A 25,068-nucleotide genomic window follows, 5' to 3' on the forward strand; every position below is an offset into this window, starting at 1 on the left:
ATTTATTTATATGTACAACAAAACGATTGTATAAGTGTATTTTCGAAATCATATTCAGGAGTTTAGGAAAAGAGATTTTATTTTTCAAACAAATAGTTATATTTAGACAAAAATCTTTTGTTATTATTAAATCTAATTAAATCTTTTTATTATTTTTAAAAATTTTGTGAATATGTACATATATGTACAAATATAAAAAGTAGTTTTATAAGAATTGTATGTACACAAATTAAAAAAAATCTGATGTGATCAGGACATAACCGACCCCAATTTATATTGCCTAGTTTAGTGAAAGTGTTACAGAAGATTATAAAAATGTATTTTGAACACTTTCAATTTTAAGGAAGTTAACAAGCTTTTAGTTAACATACGTAGAAAAGTGTAAAATTGGCTCTTGATAGAATTTCGCTTTGTGCCACCAGAAGCCAAATATCAAATTTCAAGAAATCCCATCAATCCGTTCCGCAGGTATTGTAAAAAATGTACGGCTCCCCATTTGGTTTCCAGGCCGTAATCCTTTCAAAAAATTATAGATTCATTGTTTTAACACTCTGAATTTAAATATTAAATTTAAAGGAAATTGATTGATTATTTCTCCTTACATACGCAAAAATGTAAAATTGGCCGGCAAAAGGTCCAGCTCTAGAGGTTTGATATATCCCAAAAGTTGATCAATCTATGCCATAAGCAAAATAAACTTACATATCAAAATTCATCAAAATCAGTTCCGTCGAACCCGACATACACCCGTGCACACATAGACCGACAGATCGACATTTCTCTAAAAGTAGATTATATACGCCTATTATGGAGAAATGCGTTCCCACCGAAAACTCAACATCCAAAATTTGGTACCATCACATGACTTACCTCATTGTACACAATGCGGTCGTTAAATAATGTCCCGCAAAAAAGTTTTTTAGCCATAGCACAAAAATCAGTTGACGAAATGTTATACGAAATTATAACTATTATGAAAATAAAAAACCACAAACTTTTAACTATATATGGAGGTTAAATAAAAGGAATCCTTTATGAATGGTTAAAGAGCACATTCTTTAAGTTTGTCTTATTTTTAGTTTTCTTAAATAAACAAAAAAATTATTAAAAATCTTTTGAGTACCTTTTTCCCAAATTGCTACAAAACTTTTTTCTGTTTTAAAATCTTTTAAATTAAACCAATAAATATTTCTTTTTATAAAGCTTTTATTTTGATGATGCTATAAATCGAACTACAAATTCATTACATTTCTCGAAATGTAGGTACAAGATCATGGTAAGCATACATATTCTATAAAATCACAAAATGAGAAATATTTCAAAAGAAAAAAAATTAAATTATAATTTCAAATTACTAGAAAAATTCAATGGGGAAATCTGGACAAAAAATATTATTTTTGAATTACAAATAACATTATAATATAGCAATCGGTATGCACAGTTTATGAAGTAAATTAATCAAAGATGTACGAAAAGCTGTTTAAAAGTAGGTCAAAATGGTATGGATATAAGACATTTTTTTAAAAATTGTTTTTTTTTTTAATTTGAATTCATAGTAATTGATATTAAACCTTTCCGTATATTTGGTTTTCTTTAAATTATGAGTTTTCGATGTCGTAAAAATGCAAGCTTTTTCCCATTTTAATGTGTCCATAAAATGCAAAAAGGTAACGACTTATTTCTTCTATGTAGAAAAATCATTAAAAGTTTTCTTAATTTTCTTAATAAAGTTTTCTTAATTACGTTTTCTGCAAACGTAAATTCAGAGTAGTGTCATATTTTCTTAGCTTCTAAACATGACAATCTCACCTTCACAAATTATCGTCACTCAAAATTAACAATTCAAATTATACCAGATTTTTGCAAATGTAAAGGTACTAGACTTTAACTAAATTTATTATAATGTTTAACAATCAGGACGTTTTAAAAAGAATCTAAAAAGAGTATCACGGAAACATCAAATCAATATATTAAGAAAACCGTATTTTTTTGTGTTCGCAACAGCGTCTGACCAAAAACAATTCAGAATGTCACTTTCATAACGAAAACATTAAATTAGTACTTATTTTTCTACACTATATGTACTCAATTTGTAAGTATATATGTTATTACTTGTGCCACCCGTATATGTATACATATACACTCGTAATTTTCTATTTCATATATTTCTATACACTATTCAAATATTACAAGTATAAGAATAAGTGAATTTTCAATTTATTATTGTTATTGATATAAAAAAAAAGACTTATAGTCCCATACTACCATTTTATTATAGGGGTACAAAATATCCTTCGAAAATTTACCAATTATACCATATGGTTTGCCAATTATGTCATACCAATCTATGTATATGTATGAATGTATGTTGATACTTAACATTTCGTGTAACCAAAAACTTCCGATAATATTCCATAAAGATGTCTCTGCCATAAGTCTTTATACTTTATTAAAGCAAAAGATTCAACATTTTTTAATAATGGTTTGGAAAAGGAAAAGGAGATGCGAATGCAAGAGAAAGCAATAATATAGTGTCAAATAACAATTTTTTTTACTCCCTCAGTTATATACATACATATGCATAGGTATGTATGCATAAGGTAAATTATCTGTGTGTTTGTACATAAATTACTAAAATTGTGTTGTACATGCTTTATAATGTCATTAACATTCCTTGTCTCTCGGAGATTTTCAATATTTTTTTTATTTTCATTTTCTTCTTTTTTTGAGGAAAAATCATTCAAAATAAAACTTTCTCTTTCCTTTAAATCACTTTTTTCTCCGTAAAATTTCTTGAATATTTTGTTATTATTATTGTTTTTTTTTGTTATTTTCATTATTTTTGGTTTGATGTTTTATTATACAGCTTTTGAATTGTAATCATTTCTTTTTGCTTATTTTCTTGGGTAAGAGAGAAAAAGGAAAAATAAGTAAAATTCTCGTTTGAAGGTGAAAACTGAATTTAATAAAATTAAATTCTTTTTTTTTTAATAAAATGTGTCCTTTACAACAAGAATAGAATAAAACATAAAAACATCGGAAACGAAAATTTAAGGGGAAAACAAAAAAAAATTAAGTTTTTGTGGCAACAACATTTCATCAGTAAAAATCTTTCAAAGCCAAAACTTAGAAAAATAATGTTTTTTTTTAATTTTGTCTTGTACCCCGACGTTTGTGTATATGTATACCTTCTTATGAATTCTGTTCTTATTTTTTATAATCACTTTCTTCTGTATTATTTTTGTTTTTTTTATTGCTTCTTAAAGGAAAAACTTTTTTTAAATTTTTTTATACGTTTTTCCTGTTTGTGACATTTTTAATATTACCTTTGTCGATTTTAAGTTTTCCATACTTATTTTTGGTTGTTTTTCCTTTCTTTGCTTCCCTATTTTTTGCCGACGACATTGCATACAATAACGGAGGTTATGTGATGGTACAAAATTTTAAATGCCGAACTTTCGGCGGAATTGCACTTCCCTCTGGTAGAAAGGCGGGAATATATTTAAATATTTTTTGTGAGATGTTGATCTGTCAGTCTATGTGTGGGCACGAGTGTATTTCAATCTTTGCTGAACCCATTTTCATGGAAATTTTTATCCCAGTTTACTTTGGCTATGTCACAGAATGATCAACTTTTGGCATATGTCGGATCTCGGGGAATCAAACCGATGCTACAGTTTTTACCATAACTTGAGAACTATTTGGCGGATTTTCTTGAAATTTAGTATTTATAATTTTGTTTAATTTACTTACATACTTTTCAGGAAATTCCTATAGAAAAAAGGAACTCCTTCAAAAAGCCAAACTTTCATTTTTCTAGGTAATTGTTAACTAAAGGCTTTGTGGTGTCATTAGAATTTGAAAGACGTTTTTATAATTTTGTGCTGAAATTTCTCCGAATTTGAAATTACACTTTTCTATCGGTTGTGCGCTGATCACATCAGATTGGTTTTTATTTTCAAGTTTTTTTAAGTGATTCTAAAAATATGAATTAAAAACAAACATTAAGAAAAACAAAATAGAGACGGGAAAGGCAATTTATGTGAGAGGGCGGGCATTAGGCAAAGTATACACTGGCGATACGACTTTTTTTTAAATTAGTTTGCTAAAAGTTTGTATAAATTGAATTGTGTGGTCGTTATTTTTATGGAATTTCATATTTTTTTCTATAATAAGGACATACATCTACATATACTTATAAATACAGGTTTAATGAGTTTTTTTTTTTTCAATTATCAGTTTTCATACATGCATAAATTTGTTATAAAGAGACGTGTTCGCTGAGAGTGTGTAGCTTATTTTAAATATTTTAATTAAATTTTATTTAATCTATTAGGATACTTTTAATTATAAATGTTCATCATTAATATTATTATTTCAAATTTAAAATAAAAGTTATCCATAATATGGGATGGTAGATGTGGAAGTATTAAATTAGTCTAAAAAAATTTTAAAACTCCAAAGTATTATGATAATTTGCAAATTTCCATCAGGAATGAAAACTCAACTGTTTTTAAAATAAAACTCTTAGTAAAATTAGTTTCTTGAATTAAATGTAACAATAATAAATTTTTCAAATCCGATATAAGTTTATATGTGAATTTCTGCATTGCATTAATTTAAAAACAGGATTGCTGGTATTTTAAAACTCAAGGGTTGTCATTTTGGATATGAAACTTACTAAACGCGTCTGAGACTCTATAATACGAATTAAATTATCCATAAAATATATAATAATTTCTACAACTAACTTAATTTTTTAATAACAAGTACTCACCGTGATAAATTTTCAATTTAACATTGACGTTTGAAACCTTTTATTAAATATGTTTTTTGAAAGTTTAAATAACATTCTCTTCTAAATAGCGTTATCATATAATTTGATACAAATATGATTACATTTGCATCAAATTACACAGTATTATAACATATATATGAAAAATATTTGAGCATTATTCACGTGGTTTTTTAAATATTTCTCCACAAATTTCAGTTCAAGTTTAATTATCAAAACATTTAAGTATAACAAATTAGGAATATCGATTTCATTATTTCTGCTGCACAGATTTCATTATTTGAAATTGCTGCACTTTGTTGAAATATCAATTTATAATAATCCTAAAAAACATATTCAAATTATCAATTTTTAAGCAAAAAAATTATATATATTCTTTAATGTACAAAATAAATATTCCAAATAAAATATTTTCAATAAATCGTCCTTTCTGTGGTACATGATGGTATCTACGTTTATATATGCATTGACACCTTTTTCAATAAACATTTTATTATAAGTTCTCTTCTTTATTTATATCTTTTAAATGTGTATATGAACATATATATACATACTAAAAATTTCATTTAAATATTATTTAACAAATAACATAACTCTTCGAAAGTAATGCAATATAAATACCCAGAAAAAAGAACAGAAACAAATACAAATAAATTTAATAAATTCGAAATGAAATAAAAATAATAAAAAACACGTAGAATTTTCATATTAACCAAATATATTTTTTGGAAAACAATATTTCTCAGCATAAAAATATACAACGTTAAAAAATACAGGGAAAACTATACAAGACAGCAGCAAAAACAACTACAAGAGGAATGTAGCAAAGAAACAACAACAACCAAAAAAATAAAACCAAATTTATTGAAATTAAAACAAAAATATAATGATGAAACAATCTGTTGTAGACATTTTCAACATCTGTGTGATATGTTTAATGTTAAAAATGTTCACCCTTGAAAACCCAATCAAATTTATTTCAGAACAGAAATCGACGTACATTATACTAATATTGATGTACACACACATATTTAAATGTTCATTGAATATACATACATATAATATATATTACATGTATACAGAGTAAGCATTGATATAAACACCATATTAGCTACCCTAAAACCCTCCCTCCTTTAGCAATTATTTTTCTCATATATTTTTGTTTTTCATTGATTTCTATATACTCGTATTTCCAAAAGTTTACATATTTTATGTTGGTTACATTGAAGTCAAAAACATAAACTGACTTTCTATGTACATACATATATATTATATGTTTTTTTTTGTTTTAAATTTTTTATTAGAAGCTTTATGGAAAAAGAAATCGGATTCAATTTAAAAAAAAATATATATTGAGAAAAAATATAAAATGAACTGTTAACTCAAAAATTTCTTCGAAACGAAAGCTTACACGCAGTTTAACACCATTTCAAGTAAGACCACATAGTACATTTTTTTCAGGGTAAAATAAATCTTCGCTAAACTGAAAAATGAATGTAGCTTTCGGGTAGATGTGTAGTGTTTTCCTGACACATTCACCTAAGTTCAAGTTAGTAATATCGATTAAATATAGTTAAAAATTTTAAAACATTTTTTGAAAAATTTTAAAACTTTTGAATTTGAAATTTAATCAATATCTTGTAAATTAATTGTAGACCAAAAAAGAAGAGCAATCAATCGGCTGGGAAAGCAGCCCCGGTGGTTACCTTATGTCGCATGGTTTCGAAGTTATAAGCATTTATTTATTTGTATGCAAGAAAAATGGGATACTTTCTTTTTCAACAGCCTGTAGCTCGAAAACGAGTATATCGACATATTATGTAAATCCCCTTACATATGATATAAAATATTATTATTTATGTCTTGTAAGCAACGAACCTCCAGCAGCAATGAAAAGTATATACTTATTTGATACAGAGATATTTGGCAAACATAAAACACAAGTAATAAAATTTTTGCTACAAATGAAAAATCAGTTAACCAATGTGAAATTTACATTTGAATATGGTCTCTAATACATTCTGATTTTACCGAAAATTTCGAGAGGAATTCGAAAAATAAAATATATACTTGAATGGTTACAATCTTCGAATCCTGAAACTCAAATCAATCGAAACAACAAAAAAAAATTTAAAATACGTCCGTAACAAATATTAGATTAAAGTGAAGTTTCGAAATAAAAGAAATATAGGTACTTATATAACGAAAAAAACATTATTGATCTTTTAGTGAAAATATGTATGTATACATTGTATGTTGTATGAACAGGATATTTAAATTTTAAGTGAAAGATGACTTGAAAAGTCATCCATCCAAGATAAGATGAAGGCATGCAAGATAAGATGAGACATCTTTAAGGCATCCAAGATAAGATGAATGTAGAATCATGTGGAAGAAGTGAAAAAGTGAACCATTGTAGGTCTCTTTAACACTTTTTTCACATAAGTTCGAACATTTTTACAGTTTCAATCTTAATTTTAAACTTTCTACTACAGCCAAATTTTAGTTTATGTATGAATAGAAATACAAAATTAAAAGAATAAAAATCTAAAGTTTTGCTAACGAGAAGAAAACAAGTGGGCGGATGCGTTTTTATAGGAAGCGTAGCTCTCTTGAGCTTTTGTTAGTTGTTACATTCGATTGTAGGCACGATTTTAATTTGATGGTTAATAGGGTGAATTTTACTTAGAAATTCTTGGTCATGAGTTGGGGTAGGAAATTTAATGATTCTTTGTGGCGAAACACCTTTAAGTTTCTTTCGTGAGACACATTTTAGAGCACGTATGTCAGGTACGGTTTCCTTTTCGTAACGTTGATATACATACATTGTATTGAGACTGTATAAAAGTGCTTCCTCCGTTTTGTTTCCAGTGGTATGAATTGATTAAATCCATTTAGGCTCTTATAAAAGTAGGCTTCGGCTTTTGGACTTAAGGTAGCCTAGCTTTCGTAGGGTATGTTCTGATATAGTTTCCATTCATTAAATTTTTTGTTTGTAACGTAGTTGCACACGTTTTAGTTGGCCGAATTTCTTACAGTCAAAATTCCAATAACCTAATATCGGTCGAGCTTTTTAATGTTCCGCGTCAGAGTACTATGGGATTCATGAGACATTGAAAAGTCTGTTAACGTTAAATTAACTTGTATTTTTTGTACGAATACAAGTAAGAGGGAGCTTAAGGCCGGACTTTACAGTGGCATTGATTTTATTTAATTTTTCTTGCTTTATGCTGTTAACTTGCCGTGCAGTAGTTCGAACATCTGTTTTGTTTTGGTTGTATAGTTTTTAATTTATAACATTTTAGATATTAATATAAGATTAATACTACTAATATTATCCTTCCTCCTCCTTTCTCTTTCCATCCGTAGATGATGACATCATTAGTCATAGTAATTGATAGGCACGTTTGTTGACTAAGTGACGTTTGTTGCTATATTTACATAAATTTCACATAAAACGGCGGTGATGTGTGTGTAATGTAAAAACTATAAATTTTATCAAGAGGAATAACACCCTATATATATTTTTTTTACATTTAAATAACATATGCCACACTATTCAGAACAATTTCTGAAATTAAAAAAAAGTTTTTTTATATGTTTAGTATTCAATATTCAATACTACTACATGAACATGAATTAAATACTATTCAATACAACAAATAAATAAAAATATGTACATATAAACACATGTATGTATTGTATACAATATTTTGTACTCTATACGCACATATAAGTACAATTAACGATTAAAATGAATATTTAATAAAAAGCAAAATCTGTTTAGTTTTAAGTATTATCCGTTTCATACCCCAGACTTTTTCAATTGTGAACATTAATGGAACTTTATTCTCGTTATATTTATAAAACCAAAATAACGATAACTGCGACTTCATTAATACAAAGCAGAACCAAAAATCTGGTTTCATATTAAAAAACAAGAAATAGAAAACTCCTAAATAATTGCTGTTTTCCTTTTATTTTATTTAACATTTGGTTTTCGTTATTCTTAACATGAATTTGAGCAGATTGTTTCAAGGTTGATGCCATTTGTGGAAGATACTGTTTGTGATATTTCTAACCAGATATTGAAATATTTCTAAGCAGATATTGTAATAATTTGTAAGTTTATATGCATAAATATCTTTATGTTTATAAGAAAACATTTTATGAGATGGAAATTTTAAATTTTTATTGATGAAAAATATTATTGAGTATATAAAAATTTTTTAGATCGAAGATCATAGTCATTATTGATTCGAAAAATATTAGAAAATGTATTTGAACAACTTCTATATTGCATACAGAACTTTCCTGGCGCATAGTGCGAATTAAAAAAATTTGTGTGGAAAAAAAACTATTGGTTACATATTAAAACCAAAGTATATCTACTAATAAGAAGTTCGACTCGTTCCATTCCGTTAGTTTTCGTTTGCATCTTGCTTCCAAATTCTTAAAATATTCCATTTTTTTGTAGAAATAGATGGTAATAAGAATTGTGTAGACAAGAAAGAAACAAAATATTGTAAACAAACGAGTGTATAAATTGAACTAAAATAAAATTAAATTAAGTTAGGTAAAAATTTTGTTATTTCTATTTTGATAATAACAAAATTTATTTTTTATTTTATAAAACTTAGGTAAAAAATTCGAATGTATGAAAGCAAAAGAGTTTGAAATTTTATGTATGAATGTGCACATGCATGTACCTGGTACAGTAGATACACAGTATCAGGTAGTGACATAGAAATAAAGTAATTTATAAAGAAAAAAAGGTACTGATTACTTTATGAAATATAATTATTACCGGGAAATACTATATTATTCATGGCAAATATGTTCTAAATTTATTAAGATGGAAATAAAAAAAAAAACATTTAAAGATAATTTATTTATTTTATTTATTAATTACAAATGCCTAACACTAAATATTTAAAATATTTTCAAAAGTACATATTTACCTCTTCACATCTTTTGGCAACAAATGAAATTTTCGTGTCGGCTTTTTTTCATCCCAAACACTTTAAATAATGTTTACCCATTTTTATAAAAAAAATATTTTTTTCACAACTATTTAAATTTTTTTTTACTATTGTATGTCTTTTCAAAATTTATTTTTATTATTTGTAAAAATTATATTATATAAATTATAATAATTTTTTTAAACACTTTTTTTCTTCTTCGCTTTTATAATATAATACACATTTTTTGCCACCTATACTGGAATGAATTACAGAAATTATTGTGTCGCTTTTAAAATTCTTAATATTTTTCCCTATACTTTTTGTAGGAACAAATAATAAAGTGTCGCCTTTCAAAATTACATTATAAAAAAACAGATTGACATCTATTGCGTACTCTTTCCCTCTCCCAAAAATTCTTATGTGTATAAAAATGAAAATAAGAAAGTATGCTGCTTAACTCTTTTAACTAAGGGAATTTTTTGTATACAAATATTGGTGAGTGATTGCATTAGTGTGATGTAAACGGAGAGTCGAACTACTTGTTAGTAGATATACTTTGATTAAGACAACAAAACAAATATAATCCTTTCAGATCTAAGATATTTTCTCTAACATGAAAAAGGCGTTAAAAGAAAGGCAAATATGCTCGACAATATTTCTGGACGTCGCACAGGCGTTCGATAAGGTTTATTGTTTAAACTTAAGAAATTGATACCTTTGCAGTTCGTTTAATTATTTCAATCACAGTATTCTATGCTCTGTTAGAGGGCACAGAATACTGCCTTAAGGCATCTGATTTAGACTGTATAACTGTGGCTACATTTGTCGACGATACGGCAATATTAATTACGGATCTAATGTTGAAGAATCGATAAAAAATTACAGAAAGTAAGTAAAACTGTAAGTAAATGAACAAATACATGGAAAATAAAGCTAAATAAAAGTAAATAAGTATGTACATGTAAATTTCACAAACAAAAATTTAGTAAACCCACAACAATTAAATTTGAATGATATTACAGTATCAATTCAAAACACAGCGAATACCTGGCTCAGACAGGTGACATCAAGCTCAGATTGAAAGAACATGTAAAGAAAAAAGAGAAACAACAGAATTAGAAAACAAATATAGCAAAATATTGGCTCCTAAAGCAAACATCAAACAAATACAAATTTTCCAGAACAGGATCCTACATGATATGGTGGGTGTTCCCTGGTATGTATGAAATGATGATATTCATAGAGATCTGGGTGTCTCTTAAGTAAGTGAGAAAATCGAGAGCTGTGCCATGGAACATCAGGGCTCGTTGGGAGCAGTATTTAGATGTCGTGGTCCTTCGACATTCTGTGACAACACCTCCTTTCCGTCCCTTCTTTCAAGGAATGTAGATACAAAACACGATAGAGCAAAACTAATGGTAAGTCAGTTTGACTAGTTTTGGGAGTTCATGACTATCCAGAAGCTTTTTAGGTTTGGTTAAAGTCTCCCTCTATTGATAGACCCAATGACAGTTTGCGTCCGTCTGTCTGTCTTTGTCTTTCGATGATTTTTAACCCCTTTATTAAAAAAAAAACTTTTGTAATTTTTAACAAATATATGTATGTATATACTTAATTGAATTTAACATTATTTTTCCTTAGATATTCAATCGAGCCTATAGACAAGGGAATTTCTCAAATGATCAAAATTATAATTCTACTTATAACTTTATCCCACACATACATATTTTACCTGTGGTATAAAAACAAATTTTCCAAAAGCATCTAAAATTTCACTTCAAATCCCATAACTTTTTCAAATCAATGAAAAGGCAATTAAAGTTATTTCATATTTTTAGTAACACAATCATTAATCGATCACAATATGATGAAGAATATCAATGTGCATTTAATCGAAAATACCAAGAATCATTTTAAAGCTTCTACTTCTAACAAAGAATATTTACATGCGCAATATAAATACATACATACATATATCTACAGTTGAAATAAAATAAATTTATACTCCCATTACATCATTGTTTAGTTTTGAAATACATATTTAGGCCGTTTATTGTGCAATTTGAATTATTCATATGGCTTCGCTTCAAATCATAATAATTGCATATTTTTCAAAAAATATTGCTTTTGTTTTTAATAATTTAAAAATATTATTTTAATAAAAACGGAAAAAAAAATCAAAATAGTTTTCTTATAGCTTATGGCGTATTTAAAAATAATCTGAAAATAGAATTTTACTTAATATTTTTAAAAAATTCATACACATGTTGTGTGTTCGTATGTAGGTGCTTACTAATTTTAATTTTCATCTATTATTTAAGTACATGTATAGTTAATTTTCGTCGATATTAAACAGATTTTATAAGTAACATACATATGTACATATATGTACGTTTTCCTTTCTCCTTTAGTTCTTGAAATAAAATTAATTTTTTGACATCCATATAAATTGTTTCAAGACGTCTCAAAATATGCAACACTTCTCTTATTTTTCTTTTGGCTCTTTTTATACCCTGCACTTCGTGAAGGGTATATTAACTTTGGTATGGAGTTTGTAACTACTTGAAGAAGTCATCTGCGGTATGGACATGTATATATATTCTTGCTCAGCTTAAAATTCTGTGTCGATTTAGACATGTCCGTCTGTCCGTCCGTCCGTCCGTCCGTCCGATCGCACGATAACTTAAAAACGAATAATGCAATCGACACCAAACTTTTATAAGTTTTTTCTTTTGCGCCAAGGACGAGCCCTATTGTTATTGGACTAATTCGGACAACGGGTTCGGGTAGCTGCCATACAACTCAAAAAGTTTATTTTAAATATTTCAAAAACTAATAAAGCTATAAATATAAAATTTTGTATACATGTGTCCAATTATATTCTACACATGCTCTAAAAATTATAATTGGATAGCTGCACCGGTTCGGGTGGCTGCCATACAACTCCAACAGCAAATTTTTTATATTCGGAAAAATAATAAAGTCAGATTCATGAAACTTGGCAGTCATGTGTCCAATTATAGGTCAGACATATTTCTAAAGTTTTAATGGGATTGCTTGACAGGTTCGAGTAGCTCCCATACAAGTCTAAAAGTTTATTCTTAATATTTGGAAAAATAATAAAGTCAGATCCATAAAACTTGGCAGTTGTGTGTCCGATTATAAATCAGATATATTTGTGAAGTTTTAGTGGAATTGCTTGACAGGTTCGGGGACTTGCCAAACAACTCCAAAAGCTTATTTTAAATATTTGGAAAAATAATATAGTCAGATACAGGAAACTTGACAGTTGTGTGACGAGTTGCAGGCCAGATATATTTCTGAAATTTTGGTGGAATTGCTTGGCAGGTTCGAGTAGCTCCCATACAAGTCTAAAAGCTTATTTTAAATATTTGGAAAAATAATAAAGTCAGATTCATGAGCTTTGGCAGTCGTGTGTCCAATTAGAGGTCAGACATATTTCTGAAGTTTTGATGAAATTGCTTGACAGGTTCAGGTACTTGTCATACAACTCCAAAAACTTATTTTAAATATTTGGAAAAATAATAAAGTCAGATTCATGAAACTTGGCAGTTGTGTGTTAAGTTATAAATCAGACATATCCGTGAAATTTCTATAGAATGGTTTCATGGGTTTAAGTAATTGCTATACAACAACGAAAGGTGCAGGGTATAATTCAATCGGTTTATACCGACTGAAACGTTTTTACTTGTTATTATTAAAAATAACTAGAAAAGTATTTTATACATATGTATCATTTCATGTATGTAATATTATACATACATTGTGTACAAATTACACAAAATTTCAATTGCACATTCCGCATGGTTTTTATATAAATATCTAATTAGTTAGGGGGAAAAATAGCAACGGAAAAAGTGAATAACAATAAAAACACCACATAATAAAAAGCAAAAAAAAAAATCAAACGAAACACATTTCTTTGCTTTCTTCCTTCCTCTTTAAAATATTCTGTTTTAGTTCTATATTTCACGCTATTTTCTTTCACAACTGCTAGAGATGTTTCGTACTACTACATTATCATTATTTCTTCACACTGACGTCTTTTCTTCTTAATCTCGAATAAATTTCAAAGGTTTGTTTTTTTGCTCTAGAACAATTTTTTTTGGAAAAAGTGTTTTTGCTCTTTTATTTTCGATTTTTTAAATTAAAAATTTTTCATTGAACGTAAGTATTGCATACTTATGATCCATTAAAGTAAAAGCAAAACAAATTCCTAAACAACAAAAAATACAACCAAAATCAAAACAAAAACCGGCCAAAATGCTTTCACATGTGTTGCACAGACTCGTCGCTTGTTTCGCGCTTTGTTTAATTTTAGCTGTTCTAAAAAAACAATATGTATCTCACAACACATTATGTATCTCTCGCTCTATAGTTATAATCAATCGCTTGGTTATTATTGGAATAAATATCTGAGATTTTAACAGATTGTGCGAATGATTAAATGTTGCTTTTGAATACTTGTAGGTCTTTTAAATATATGATATGTTAATGCGCATAATATACGTTTGTAGATCCCTTAATCTTAAGCATATGTGTCTGCATATATATTATATTATATATAAATTTAAAATATATTTCTCATTAAAAACCCAACGATATTTTACTTATACACTGCTTAAAGTGACATTATAGTTATAAAAATTTGTACTATAGAATTTCTGAAATTTTATGTAGTTGTACTTGCCTTTACAATTATAGAATTTATAATATAAGAGTAATATAATGTGTGTATAAATTGTATCATGTAAGTAGTTGAAGAATTTAGAAAAAATGAATATTGTCTAACAAACCATTAAAGCACTGTACACATTTGTATTATATTTCGTTACTTTGCATACTTTTATGAATTCGAAAACAATTTGTAGTACACATTGAATGTTGAGCTACATTGACATATAAGTGCACATTCAATGTAAAATATAACTTACTTATGTAAAACTTACTCTATATAAATCATTCTATATTTAAAAATGTGTAATAATTTATAAAAGTATCAAACAACTTAGTATGTACATATATACAAAAGTACTTTTACATATATACAGTAATACTTTTGAAACTTTCACCTATAATATTGCTTTATTCCTTTATCCTTAAGTTACATGTCTCACAACTATACACTATATTTCTTGACGAAAAAATGTTCAATGTTGTAGCAACAAATACCGAATTTTATGTAAGTACATATTTCTGTAGATGTAAGCAAGAAAATTGGGCTATTTTTTGCGATTGTTACATTATTTATTTAGAAATTTTTGAGGATTGAAAAAAAAATTAGAAAGGAAATGAGAAATTGAATTCAGTTTAAAAATATTGTATTCTTCATCTTCTTAGTTCTTCTATTAAATGGAGAAAGGGCTTTCTGCTGAAGATTTTTTCAAAAAATGATAGACTTAATCTTTGATATTGCTCTTAATGCTAAACATCTTATAAATGAACGATATATATTGGGAAAAATAGCTAAATGCAAAGACCAACTGAATTTAGTTCGCAATTGTAATTATTGAAACAGCGCTTAAGACGTCAGTCGCCTTAAAACACGCATATTTTAAATATGTATATGCCGTAAACAAATAAAAATCATAATCATTTCTAAGTTTTCACAAACATTCCATATTTTATAATATGGAAAAACAAAAGTTCTTGTTCTCGATTCGAGATTTCTGAAAACGTTGCTATAAAAGTTATTAAGATTTAGATAGATTTAAGATTAGTACAAATAGATTGAATGATTAGCAAGCGTTATTCAGTTTGTGTTCTTGAATATCTTGATATAAAAAAATCCAAATTTTTTAATTCCTCCAAATATTCTTCTATTTGCTGACTTAAATGTACTTAAGAGTCTAAATATCCAAAATTCCCCAATACGTTGAGTAACGGCAAAACAAAAATAAAAGTTAAAGGTAAAGTAAAAAATTTATTATAAAATAAAATATAAATTTTATTCAGATTTTTCTACATAAAAACTAACTTAGAGAAGAACTTTCAATAACAAGAAAGAGAGAGATAAAAATAACCGAGAAGGGAAATTTGTAAACATAAAAAAATGTAATTTTTTTTTCTTCAAATTTTTCTAATAACTTTGTATCAGAAAACAGAAAAAATTCACTAACATCAGATCAAAATAAGGAACATACAAAAAAAAATATCATGGAACAGCATCATACAACAGATGAAATAAGCTCAAAACAAGTAGCAATAAAAGCATAAAGAACAGCATTCAGAAAATTTAAAGTAGAGATGGAAAAAACTGGCAATATGACGACCTTCCGAAAAATGTTCCACATTATTTTTGTCGTTTTTTTTCTCTCTTTATTATTCTTATATTTTTTTGTTGCACCATTTGGTTTGAGTTAAACTAAATTATTTTAGATTGTTTTTAAATGTGCATGCCATACGCGTAGATAGGTACTTATACATATTTTATACGCTATGTACGTTTATGTATTGTGATAACGTTTAGTGTTGTCATAATTTTGTATGGTTGTTTGCACGTACCCAGTTGTACAAATATTTATAAGTAGAATGTACCTATACATTTTCCATCGTCTATTTTGCTCTAAATTTTTAGTTCTTATAACATGTTGACTTTTAGAGTTGTCTGTATTCTTAAATTTTAAGGCTAAAAAGTCAATGAAAATATTATACGCAATGTTTCCATAATAAGTGAATCTTATGAGATATACATCGGTACTTTTGAAAACACTATTTTTTAAATATAAGGACATGTGTATTAAAGTAAATAGTTGAAATTTTTCTCTAAAACTGTGAAGCTATTAGAATAACTTTAATAATTCAATTTTAACTGTAAGTACACTATTTTATGCTTTCCACTTCAAAATTTAGGATTTTTGCTTTGATATATAATCTTCCGCGGGAAAAATAGCATACAATCGAATTCTCATAAACCACATTTAACATTGTTTGATGGTTAAATATTGTCTTACATTAAATGTTACTCTTCTTTTTCTATAAGCCAGAGATTACAAATTGTCTGATATTACTAAAAGTGTTTTTAAAATTTTCGTTAATCCGAGTTTTTTGTTTTTGATTCAAAATAATATCAATATTGGTGAATCGAATAACCTGCAGCCACATAATTTATTTTTTTAACGTCAAAAATTTTGGATTGAAGCTTTTTTTATTTTCTATGTTCTTCTCAATATTTAGTTTAAAAATAAAAACACTCATGGTAAGTTTATTCAATTGTTTTAATTTCAGACGACAAGTGGCAACTCATTCATTTTTATTTTTTAGTAATGTTATTTTGACTAGTGTAACAATATGTAGCTCAACATTTTTTCATAATTTTAGGTGTCGCTCGCGTCTTTGGTCACATATGCGACCGATTCAAAACAAAACAAAAGTATAATAATAATAATTCAATATAAGAAAACAAGCAGCAAAACCAAAAATTTATAAATTTTTCCCAGAAAAATATTGTTTTCTTTTAGGAACACAAAATAAGAACGTGTTGCAGAATAGTCTATTTCTCTTCCTCTTTTTTCATTTTATTCCTTGTAGTACCAATTTATTTGTTTTAATTTTTTTTGCATCCTTTTTAACAGTAAGCCAACAACAGTTTAATATAATAGATAAAGTTGGGTCGAACCAATGGTTTGTAATGTAGAACTTTTCTCTTGGCACTCACTCATAGACACTTATATGAATACATTTCAAAGATTACATACATTTAAGATGACAATGTATGCAGTCTTTGAAATAAAACAAAAAAAAATTTAAAGAGACGTTAACGTAATGCTTGAATTTAAGCATTAATTCAGCATGATTTAAGAAAAATAATCATTTTTTAAAGGCATGGCGGTTACCGTTTTCTGCATTTATCGAAAAATCTACAGTTTCGCAAAAAAAGGTGCCAAAGATTCGAATTTTACAAAATTTTGAAAGGCTTTAACTTCTAACGAAGCGAACAGTTTATTAGGGTCCACAAGCCAATAAAATTTCAGACTCCTACAACCCGTAGTCCAGAAGAAAAACAATATGGAAAACGGCAAATTTCAACGGACATCTTGCTTTTTTAAAATTCAAATATGATACACCGTGGTAGAAAAAGCCCGTCACCATTTTTCTGCGTATTGAAAATTAAATGCTTATGGCTTCGCTGCAATGAATAGTTGCAAAATGACATTTTTGAGTTTTGAGGAAACACGTATGAAATTTCAACTCTTTATCTGCAAGGGTGTAGACAGGCACACGGACAGAGTGATACTGTTAAGCATTGATATTTACATTTTCATTAGAAGAATAAAAATCATTTTATATAAAGTGCCTAAAAACAATATTTGGCACAAAAGCAATGCTTACATAAGTGTTCGTATATATTTACTCTAAATTTAAACGTATGAAAAGGATTGAAATCTTAATTTAAGAATTGTGCATTAAAGATAAACAAAAGATCATATAAAATATAAGGGACAAATTACAATCACATTACATTTACATACATATATCTGTAGTTAAGGTATGTATATTGTTTCAATGTTGGTTGCGAGCTCATTTTATAAAAACATCATGTGCGCGATTTTTTTGATTTTTTGTTGTTTCTTTTTAGAGAATTCAATACGATACCCATTTATGGTTGACAAACTTTGCGAACATTTGTGGCATAAGTTAAAGTGTGGTTCTTTAAGTAATAAATTGGAAAATCCGTCTGTTTGTATCCTTTTCTTTTCCTATATATCTTTAAATAAGTAATTTTATATAGTCGTACATAATACTCACATGTACCTTATAAAATTAAGTTACAATAATTTGGTACTAAATTTTATAAGTACGAATGAAAAAATTTTTTATATGTATAGAAAAATTAACATCTGTACTGCACATTTTAGAATTATAATTTTATTATATTTAGATAATGGTAATAATTCTAAAAATAGAAAAAAAACGATTATTTCCCAAAAAGAGTTACCTAATGAAATTTGAAATTCTTAAATTTAAATTTTACCATATAAAATTAATCAAATTTCTTTTTAAATTCATGTACTGAAAAATTAATGTAAAAAAAAGTAATGTAGGATATATTATTTTTAAATTTAAAAAAACTTAAAATGTCTGTATAAAAATCAATTAAAAACCTGCTCATGCACTACTAAGCAATTGCATTCAATATAAAATAATTACTTATGCCTGGTATGCTGTTTCTCTATATGAAAGAGAGATTTAGTTGAAATTTCAGACACTGCCGCATATGTTTTACAAAATACACATATTTTAAAAAAAATTCATAAACTATTTTATTTAATTCTTAAAATAGATAATTATTTTCTTATTAATCTAATCGATTTACCTTATTAATTATGTTAAGGAAACAGATTATTCGAAATCAACCCAATACTAATTATTGTTACCTTATTATATATATAAATACTTATGCTTATACCTAACATAATATAATTATACGTAATACACTTGTACCTAACAATTTCCTTTTCCTTTTTTCCATTCAATAATCAAAATTCGTCACTTATTCTGATTAATAATCCAACAACCTCGTGTAGTTAAGTAGCACAATATATTATAGTTATTATTTGATGTTAAATTAAATAAGGAAAAGAAGAATTTTCGACAAAAAACATTTGGAAATGACTTATAAATCAATTATAAATTAACAATAGGTACATATGTATATACTATGTAGTTTCAAAATAAAACTCTAAATTGCTTTACCTACTTGAAAGTAAATATAGTAAACAGCAGTCAGGAATGTTATAAATGTATAAACAGCCCCACATATGGACGGTTACAAGTTTGAGAAAAAATATTAATGTCAGCATATTTTCTTGATAACTTTTAATTTGATTTGAATATTACAACTATTAAACTAATATTTTTTAATGCATTATGACTTGAACAAGTAGCAGAATGACATTTTAAGTATAACACTAGTAACGAGTAAATATGTGTAAAAAATTAATTTAAATGCTTTAATTTAAATCGTAATGAATATTATTATTATAAAATTTTTTTAAATTTCTAGTATTAACGTTGATAAACTTACTTAAAATAAAACGATTGTTATTAATTTTAATTCAAATATTTCAAAATAAATAATAATAAATTAAGGTTCTAAGAAATATAGATTATATAAGGCAAGCTCCATATGTATCGTTGTAGCAATGACAGAGCAAGTTGAAGTCAATAAGTCTTAAATAAGTAAGTACAGTTTTAAATAATGTTAAATAGTAACTGTTGTAGGTCAAAGCAATGATATTCTAACTTTTATTTATAAATAAAAGTTTTGTAAACGTTTTGATCGAACTACCTATGCAGTATTCATTTTTAAAGTTTTTGATTGCAAATCAAAACAAATTTCTCCAGTAAATATAAAAACCAAATTTACATTTTCCTGGATACATTTAAGTAATGGCTATTTTCTATCTTTCATAAAATTTGAAATAAAATTTTCATAATTAAAAGAAATTTTTATAATTTTATGCAATCGGCAGGTTATGTGCTGTTCACATCACATTTTTATATCCGTAAGAACGTATGTTCGAAGGGTATACTAAATTTGCCTTACCGTTTGTAATGCTAAGAAATAATGGTCAAGTCAGTCAAGTGTATGTTTCTGATCAGCGTCAAATTCTGAGTTGATTTAGCTTTATCTGTCCCCCTGTCTGTACAAGCGATAACTCAAAAAATAATTGAGCTAAGCTCACCAAATTTTCACAAATGATTTAATATAGTAAGTGCCAGAACCCTATTTAAATTAGGCACGACTGGGGAACTGGTTCGGTTCGTATAAGTAAATATATTAGTAGGGCCAATGTGTTTAATAAAAATCGTTGAAATTGCTTGGCTCTTTCTGGAAGCAGCCATATAAGTCCAAAAGTTATTTGGAATTATCTCAGAAATTATTGGAATTATAATATAGAAATTTCGTGAAAACAAGTGTATATTATTAGGGCTGGTATGTGTGATAAAAATAGTTGAAATTTTTTGACTCGTTGTGGTAGCAGCCATACAACTTCAATAGTAGTTTGGCCATTTTTTAGAAAACATTGAAAACACAGTACTGAAATTTTTTATAATTTGATATGGTAATACGACAACTTAAATGACATATTCAGATGAAAGTCAGCTATGACATATTTATTCGCACATAGGATAACAAATTCGTACGGGTATCACAGAGTTTACACGGCCAACTCTTCTTTTCTCGTTTTAATGTATTTTTACGCTACGAACTCAATTCGAAAGTTTTTTTTCTAATTTGTTTCTTGCGCATTTTATTCTGTCAATTGTAGTAATGATTTTGATTTTAAAAATTTATAATAATTGACATAAATATGAACTATTACAATATTCTTTGTACGAATATATTACTTGCATGTTAGTTAATTTATAATTTAAATACAAATTTCTTTTTTAACAACTTGCAAGTAATTGTAGTTTTATTTGATTTAAGTCAATCAATATTATAAAATAAAATTAAAATAATTTATTGTTATTTCCTCATTTTTTCCTTATATCAATGATTCATGACGTACTGTAACAGTCATTGTCTAATTAAATAATACACGTATTTAAATTTGAATTTATATATAAAATAGATATAGGAGACAGACGTTTACAATTTGGCAACATTCTATTTCTAATAATTTATTCTAAAAAATCAAGTAAATTAGAACACTTAACATCAAAAATTACTAAAGATTTATTATAATTTTTATCAAAACAAACTTTTATTCGGACTTTTAACTTTTTAACTTTTGGAACATGGTAATTTGTGATTTGTATGAAAAAAAATAAAATGAATAAATGATGTCCTGCTTTGGCTTAAGGAAGATTGGCAGTACTTAAATTTTATTATGTCATTGCTGCAAGCCTTCAACGTTCTACGCTGTGTCGGTGTGTTATATACTATAACAAAAAAGTTTTAAAATACAGATTTACATATTTAGACCAACATGTACATTTACATACGTTTAATAATTTTGTATCAAATTACAATAATGATACAAAGTTATGCATGTTTTCATATTATTCATTAAACAATCACTTTTTGTTTGAAATCAATTTCCAAAGTAAAAACGGGATCAAACCATACTAATTATTATTTTTCACGCTTATATAAAATAATTTTGCTTTCTGTAGAAGCATATGTAGTTAAAAATAGATACAAAATTTATTTTTTTTTTGAGAACATTAAATATAATTAAGGATTACAAAAATTTCAGCAAATTCAAATCGATTTCGTTATTAAATTATTTTCTTTAAATAACAATAGAGAATTAAAAAAATAGGTCAATTCAATTATTTCTTCAAATTGAACTATAATGCCAGTATTTTTACCACACAAAACAATCAAAAACTTTAATTTTCCATAAATTTGTAATGCAAAATGTAAGCAACATGAATAAGTAGTTTCAATGAAAATGATTTTTTTAAATAAAATTGTTTTTTTTTTTTGTTATTTTTCGAGCACAGGGGGTTCCTAAATTAAAAACTGTGTTTATTGTTGTTTTAAGAAGAAACAATTTCAAGATAGAGCTTGATATTTAATTTATGATATTACTACAAATGACTTAAAATGCATTAACATTAGTTCGTTTTCATTTTTGTGAAACATTAACAAAGTTTTTGTTAAACAAAAAAAAATTTGCTTTAGGTAGCTCACCAAATAAAAAATTTCAATTTTTATTATTCAAATTTAAAACTGCAGAAAAATTTAAAAAATGCAGACGGAATGAAAAAATTGCTCATTGACGATGATACTCGATGATCAAAATTAATTTAGACGGTAGAAGTTTCAGAAAACAAATTATTGTTAATGTGTTTTATACTGATTGGGTAGTTTGTTAGACGAATTAGTACTAACAGTTAAGTAATAAAAGTTTCAACATAAAAATAAAAAAGAACGGATTGTACATTTCTTCATATCGTTGATCTGAAAGATGCCATCAGTTTAATATAGTCAGAAAGAAGACAAACTAAGAATTTTTATACTTAAAAAAAAATAGTAAAAAAAAATTATAAACTTTAAGTTTGAAAACAATTTACGAATGACAAAAATCTTTTATTTATTTTGAATTTTTTATTTATTCAATTATATTACAAAATAATAATTTGTTTGATATAATTTATTTAATTTAAAAATAAAATTTTTACTTACCATTTTTTTATGATTTTATTATAAAAAGAATTTCCGAATGTAATCTTTCTTAAAAATTTCTTATTTTAGAATGCTAATTTAATATTCTTATTTTGTAATGTAAGTTAAAATAATTATTAAATTTTTGCACGTTCGTCACAATATTTTCTTCGTTTTTGTTTTTTTATATTTGTTTACCCAAAAAGCATCATATGGAATTAAAAAGAAATTTTTATGCAATGAATTTGGCTCCAATAAATTTACAATATGCAAATTGCTCGATTTTATTGTTTTTTTGTTTATTTGAATTATAAAAGAGACAAAAGTATCCTTTTTTGAATAAAATATCCTTATTTACATTTTTGTAAATATAATATTATGGTTTGTTCTTCAAGCAAAATTAAATAATATATATACATACATAAGTTCTTTGCTTTCAATTATAAATTTTATTAAAAATAATTTATTAATGTTTCCTGTATTCTCTTTTTAAATTACTTTTTTATTCTTTTTTGTTTCTTAAAAAGAGTATGAAGTGTAATAAGTGCTTATAATTATGTTTACAATTTATTATTATAAAATGAAATGTAAAAAAAATTAAAACTGTTTTTTTTTCTGCTTTTTTTTTACACTCACAAATGGTTTTCCTTTTTTATTTCATAATTGCTCTATAATAATAATAATAATAATTATAATTATAATAATTACAATTATAACAATAAATTATTATAATGTTACAATATTATGAATAGGGAGAACATAATATACACATGTTAAACAAACATATGGTGTTACAAGCGGAAATTATGATACAAAAATGTCTATGTAAAGAGAAATTCATATGTCAACTTATTATAATAACAGAACACTGTTAAATAATCTTTATTACAATTTATAACTGTTAATGACCAAATTTATTATAGCAAATATTGATGATAATTTAATAATTTGGAATTTTAAAAATTTATTTTAAATTTTCACTTTGATAAACCAAAAATTCACCATATAAAACAATTTAAAACTTTCACAGGTGAAAGTTTTTCAAATAATATTCTCACAAATCAGAATAAATATGAATTTTTTAACATTTACATTCTCTCCTCTAAAAATTTTCAAATGAGATTTTACAATAATTTTGATACTTCCCACTAAAAAACAGAATAATTTTAAATTTTTATTTTTATCACAATACCTCAAAAAAACACGACTTAATTGTCCGACGTTTAATCAACGACTGATTTAAAATTAATTTAACATTTCATTAACAGCAAGCAAACGATGCCTAACATATACACACAACAGCTTTTTTTTATTATAAAATGAGTAAAATAAAATAATGAATTAAAAATAAAAAACAATTTTAACAGTCCTTTTCGGAAATTCTGGAATTCTGGAATTGTTTTCATAATCTAATATATTGAACTAATTTATATGTGTGTGTTAATATTGAATGTATACATATGATACACATGCATACAAACACAATTATATTTTTACCCACTATGTTCATATAAGAAAATTCGGCTTTTTCATTTCCATCTATAAAATATAAATACCGTAATTTTGTAATATTTAAGTGTATGTACATACATCCATATGCATTACATTATTTCTCTCTTTTTATTTTTTTAATACATGTTCACGCAATCGCGTGGATAAGTACAATATATTATAATGTTTATAGATTTTTATTTGTGTAAATGTATAATTGGAAATTGCTCCTCACTCGGAACTCAATCATCAAATTTCGTTGTTTTTTATTTTTGTTATTCTGCACATATTATCATCATTATTTTTATTTTTGTTTAGTGTCAGATGTTTCAGTACCCACATGTTGTTTTTAAAAAAATGCAATAAGAATATGTATATGCATATGTAGTACATAGTATAGAAACATGTTTACAAATGTTCTTTATATTTATGTGTGTATATTATTATGTTCACATGAAAAAAATTATGGAAATAACAATAGTGTATAAGCATGGAATTTAAGAGGGCGAAAAAATAGAAAAAATCGTTTCAGCTTTTTGTGAAGATCAGAAGCGACCATTCTTTAGTTTTATAAACCTGGAAACTCTCAATTTTTCCTACATTATATTAAAGCTCCTATGATGATACACAATTATTTTTTCACGTTATTACTGCCAGATTTTGGGCTTCACGAC

At 26.2% G+C, this 25,068-nt stretch overlaps 1 protein-coding gene across 1 annotated transcript in view; it reads right to left on the reverse strand.

Annotated features, from left to right (window-relative positions):
* The window catches only part of LOC129606230 (protein CBFA2T1), a 122,370-nt gene extending 99,190 nt beyond the window's left edge, over window positions 1-23,180 (reverse strand). Inside the window, exon 1 of the mRNA XM_055516422.1 lies at window positions 22,925-23,180. Coding sequence (XP_055372397.1) covers window positions 22,925-22,927 — 3 coding nt within the window. The 5' untranslated portion in view covers window positions 22,928-23,180. The remainder of the gene's footprint in view (window positions 1-22,924) is intronic.
* Window positions 23,181-25,068: the final 1,888 nt, after the last annotated feature.

This window comes from Condylostylus longicornis, unplaced genomic scaffold (genome assembly GCF_029603195.1).
Source record: "Condylostylus longicornis isolate FDR11 unplaced genomic scaffold, ASM2960319v2 ptg000018l, whole genome shotgun sequence".
Classification (NCBI taxonomy): domain Eukaryota; kingdom Metazoa; phylum Arthropoda; class Insecta; order Diptera; family Dolichopodidae; genus Condylostylus; species Condylostylus longicornis.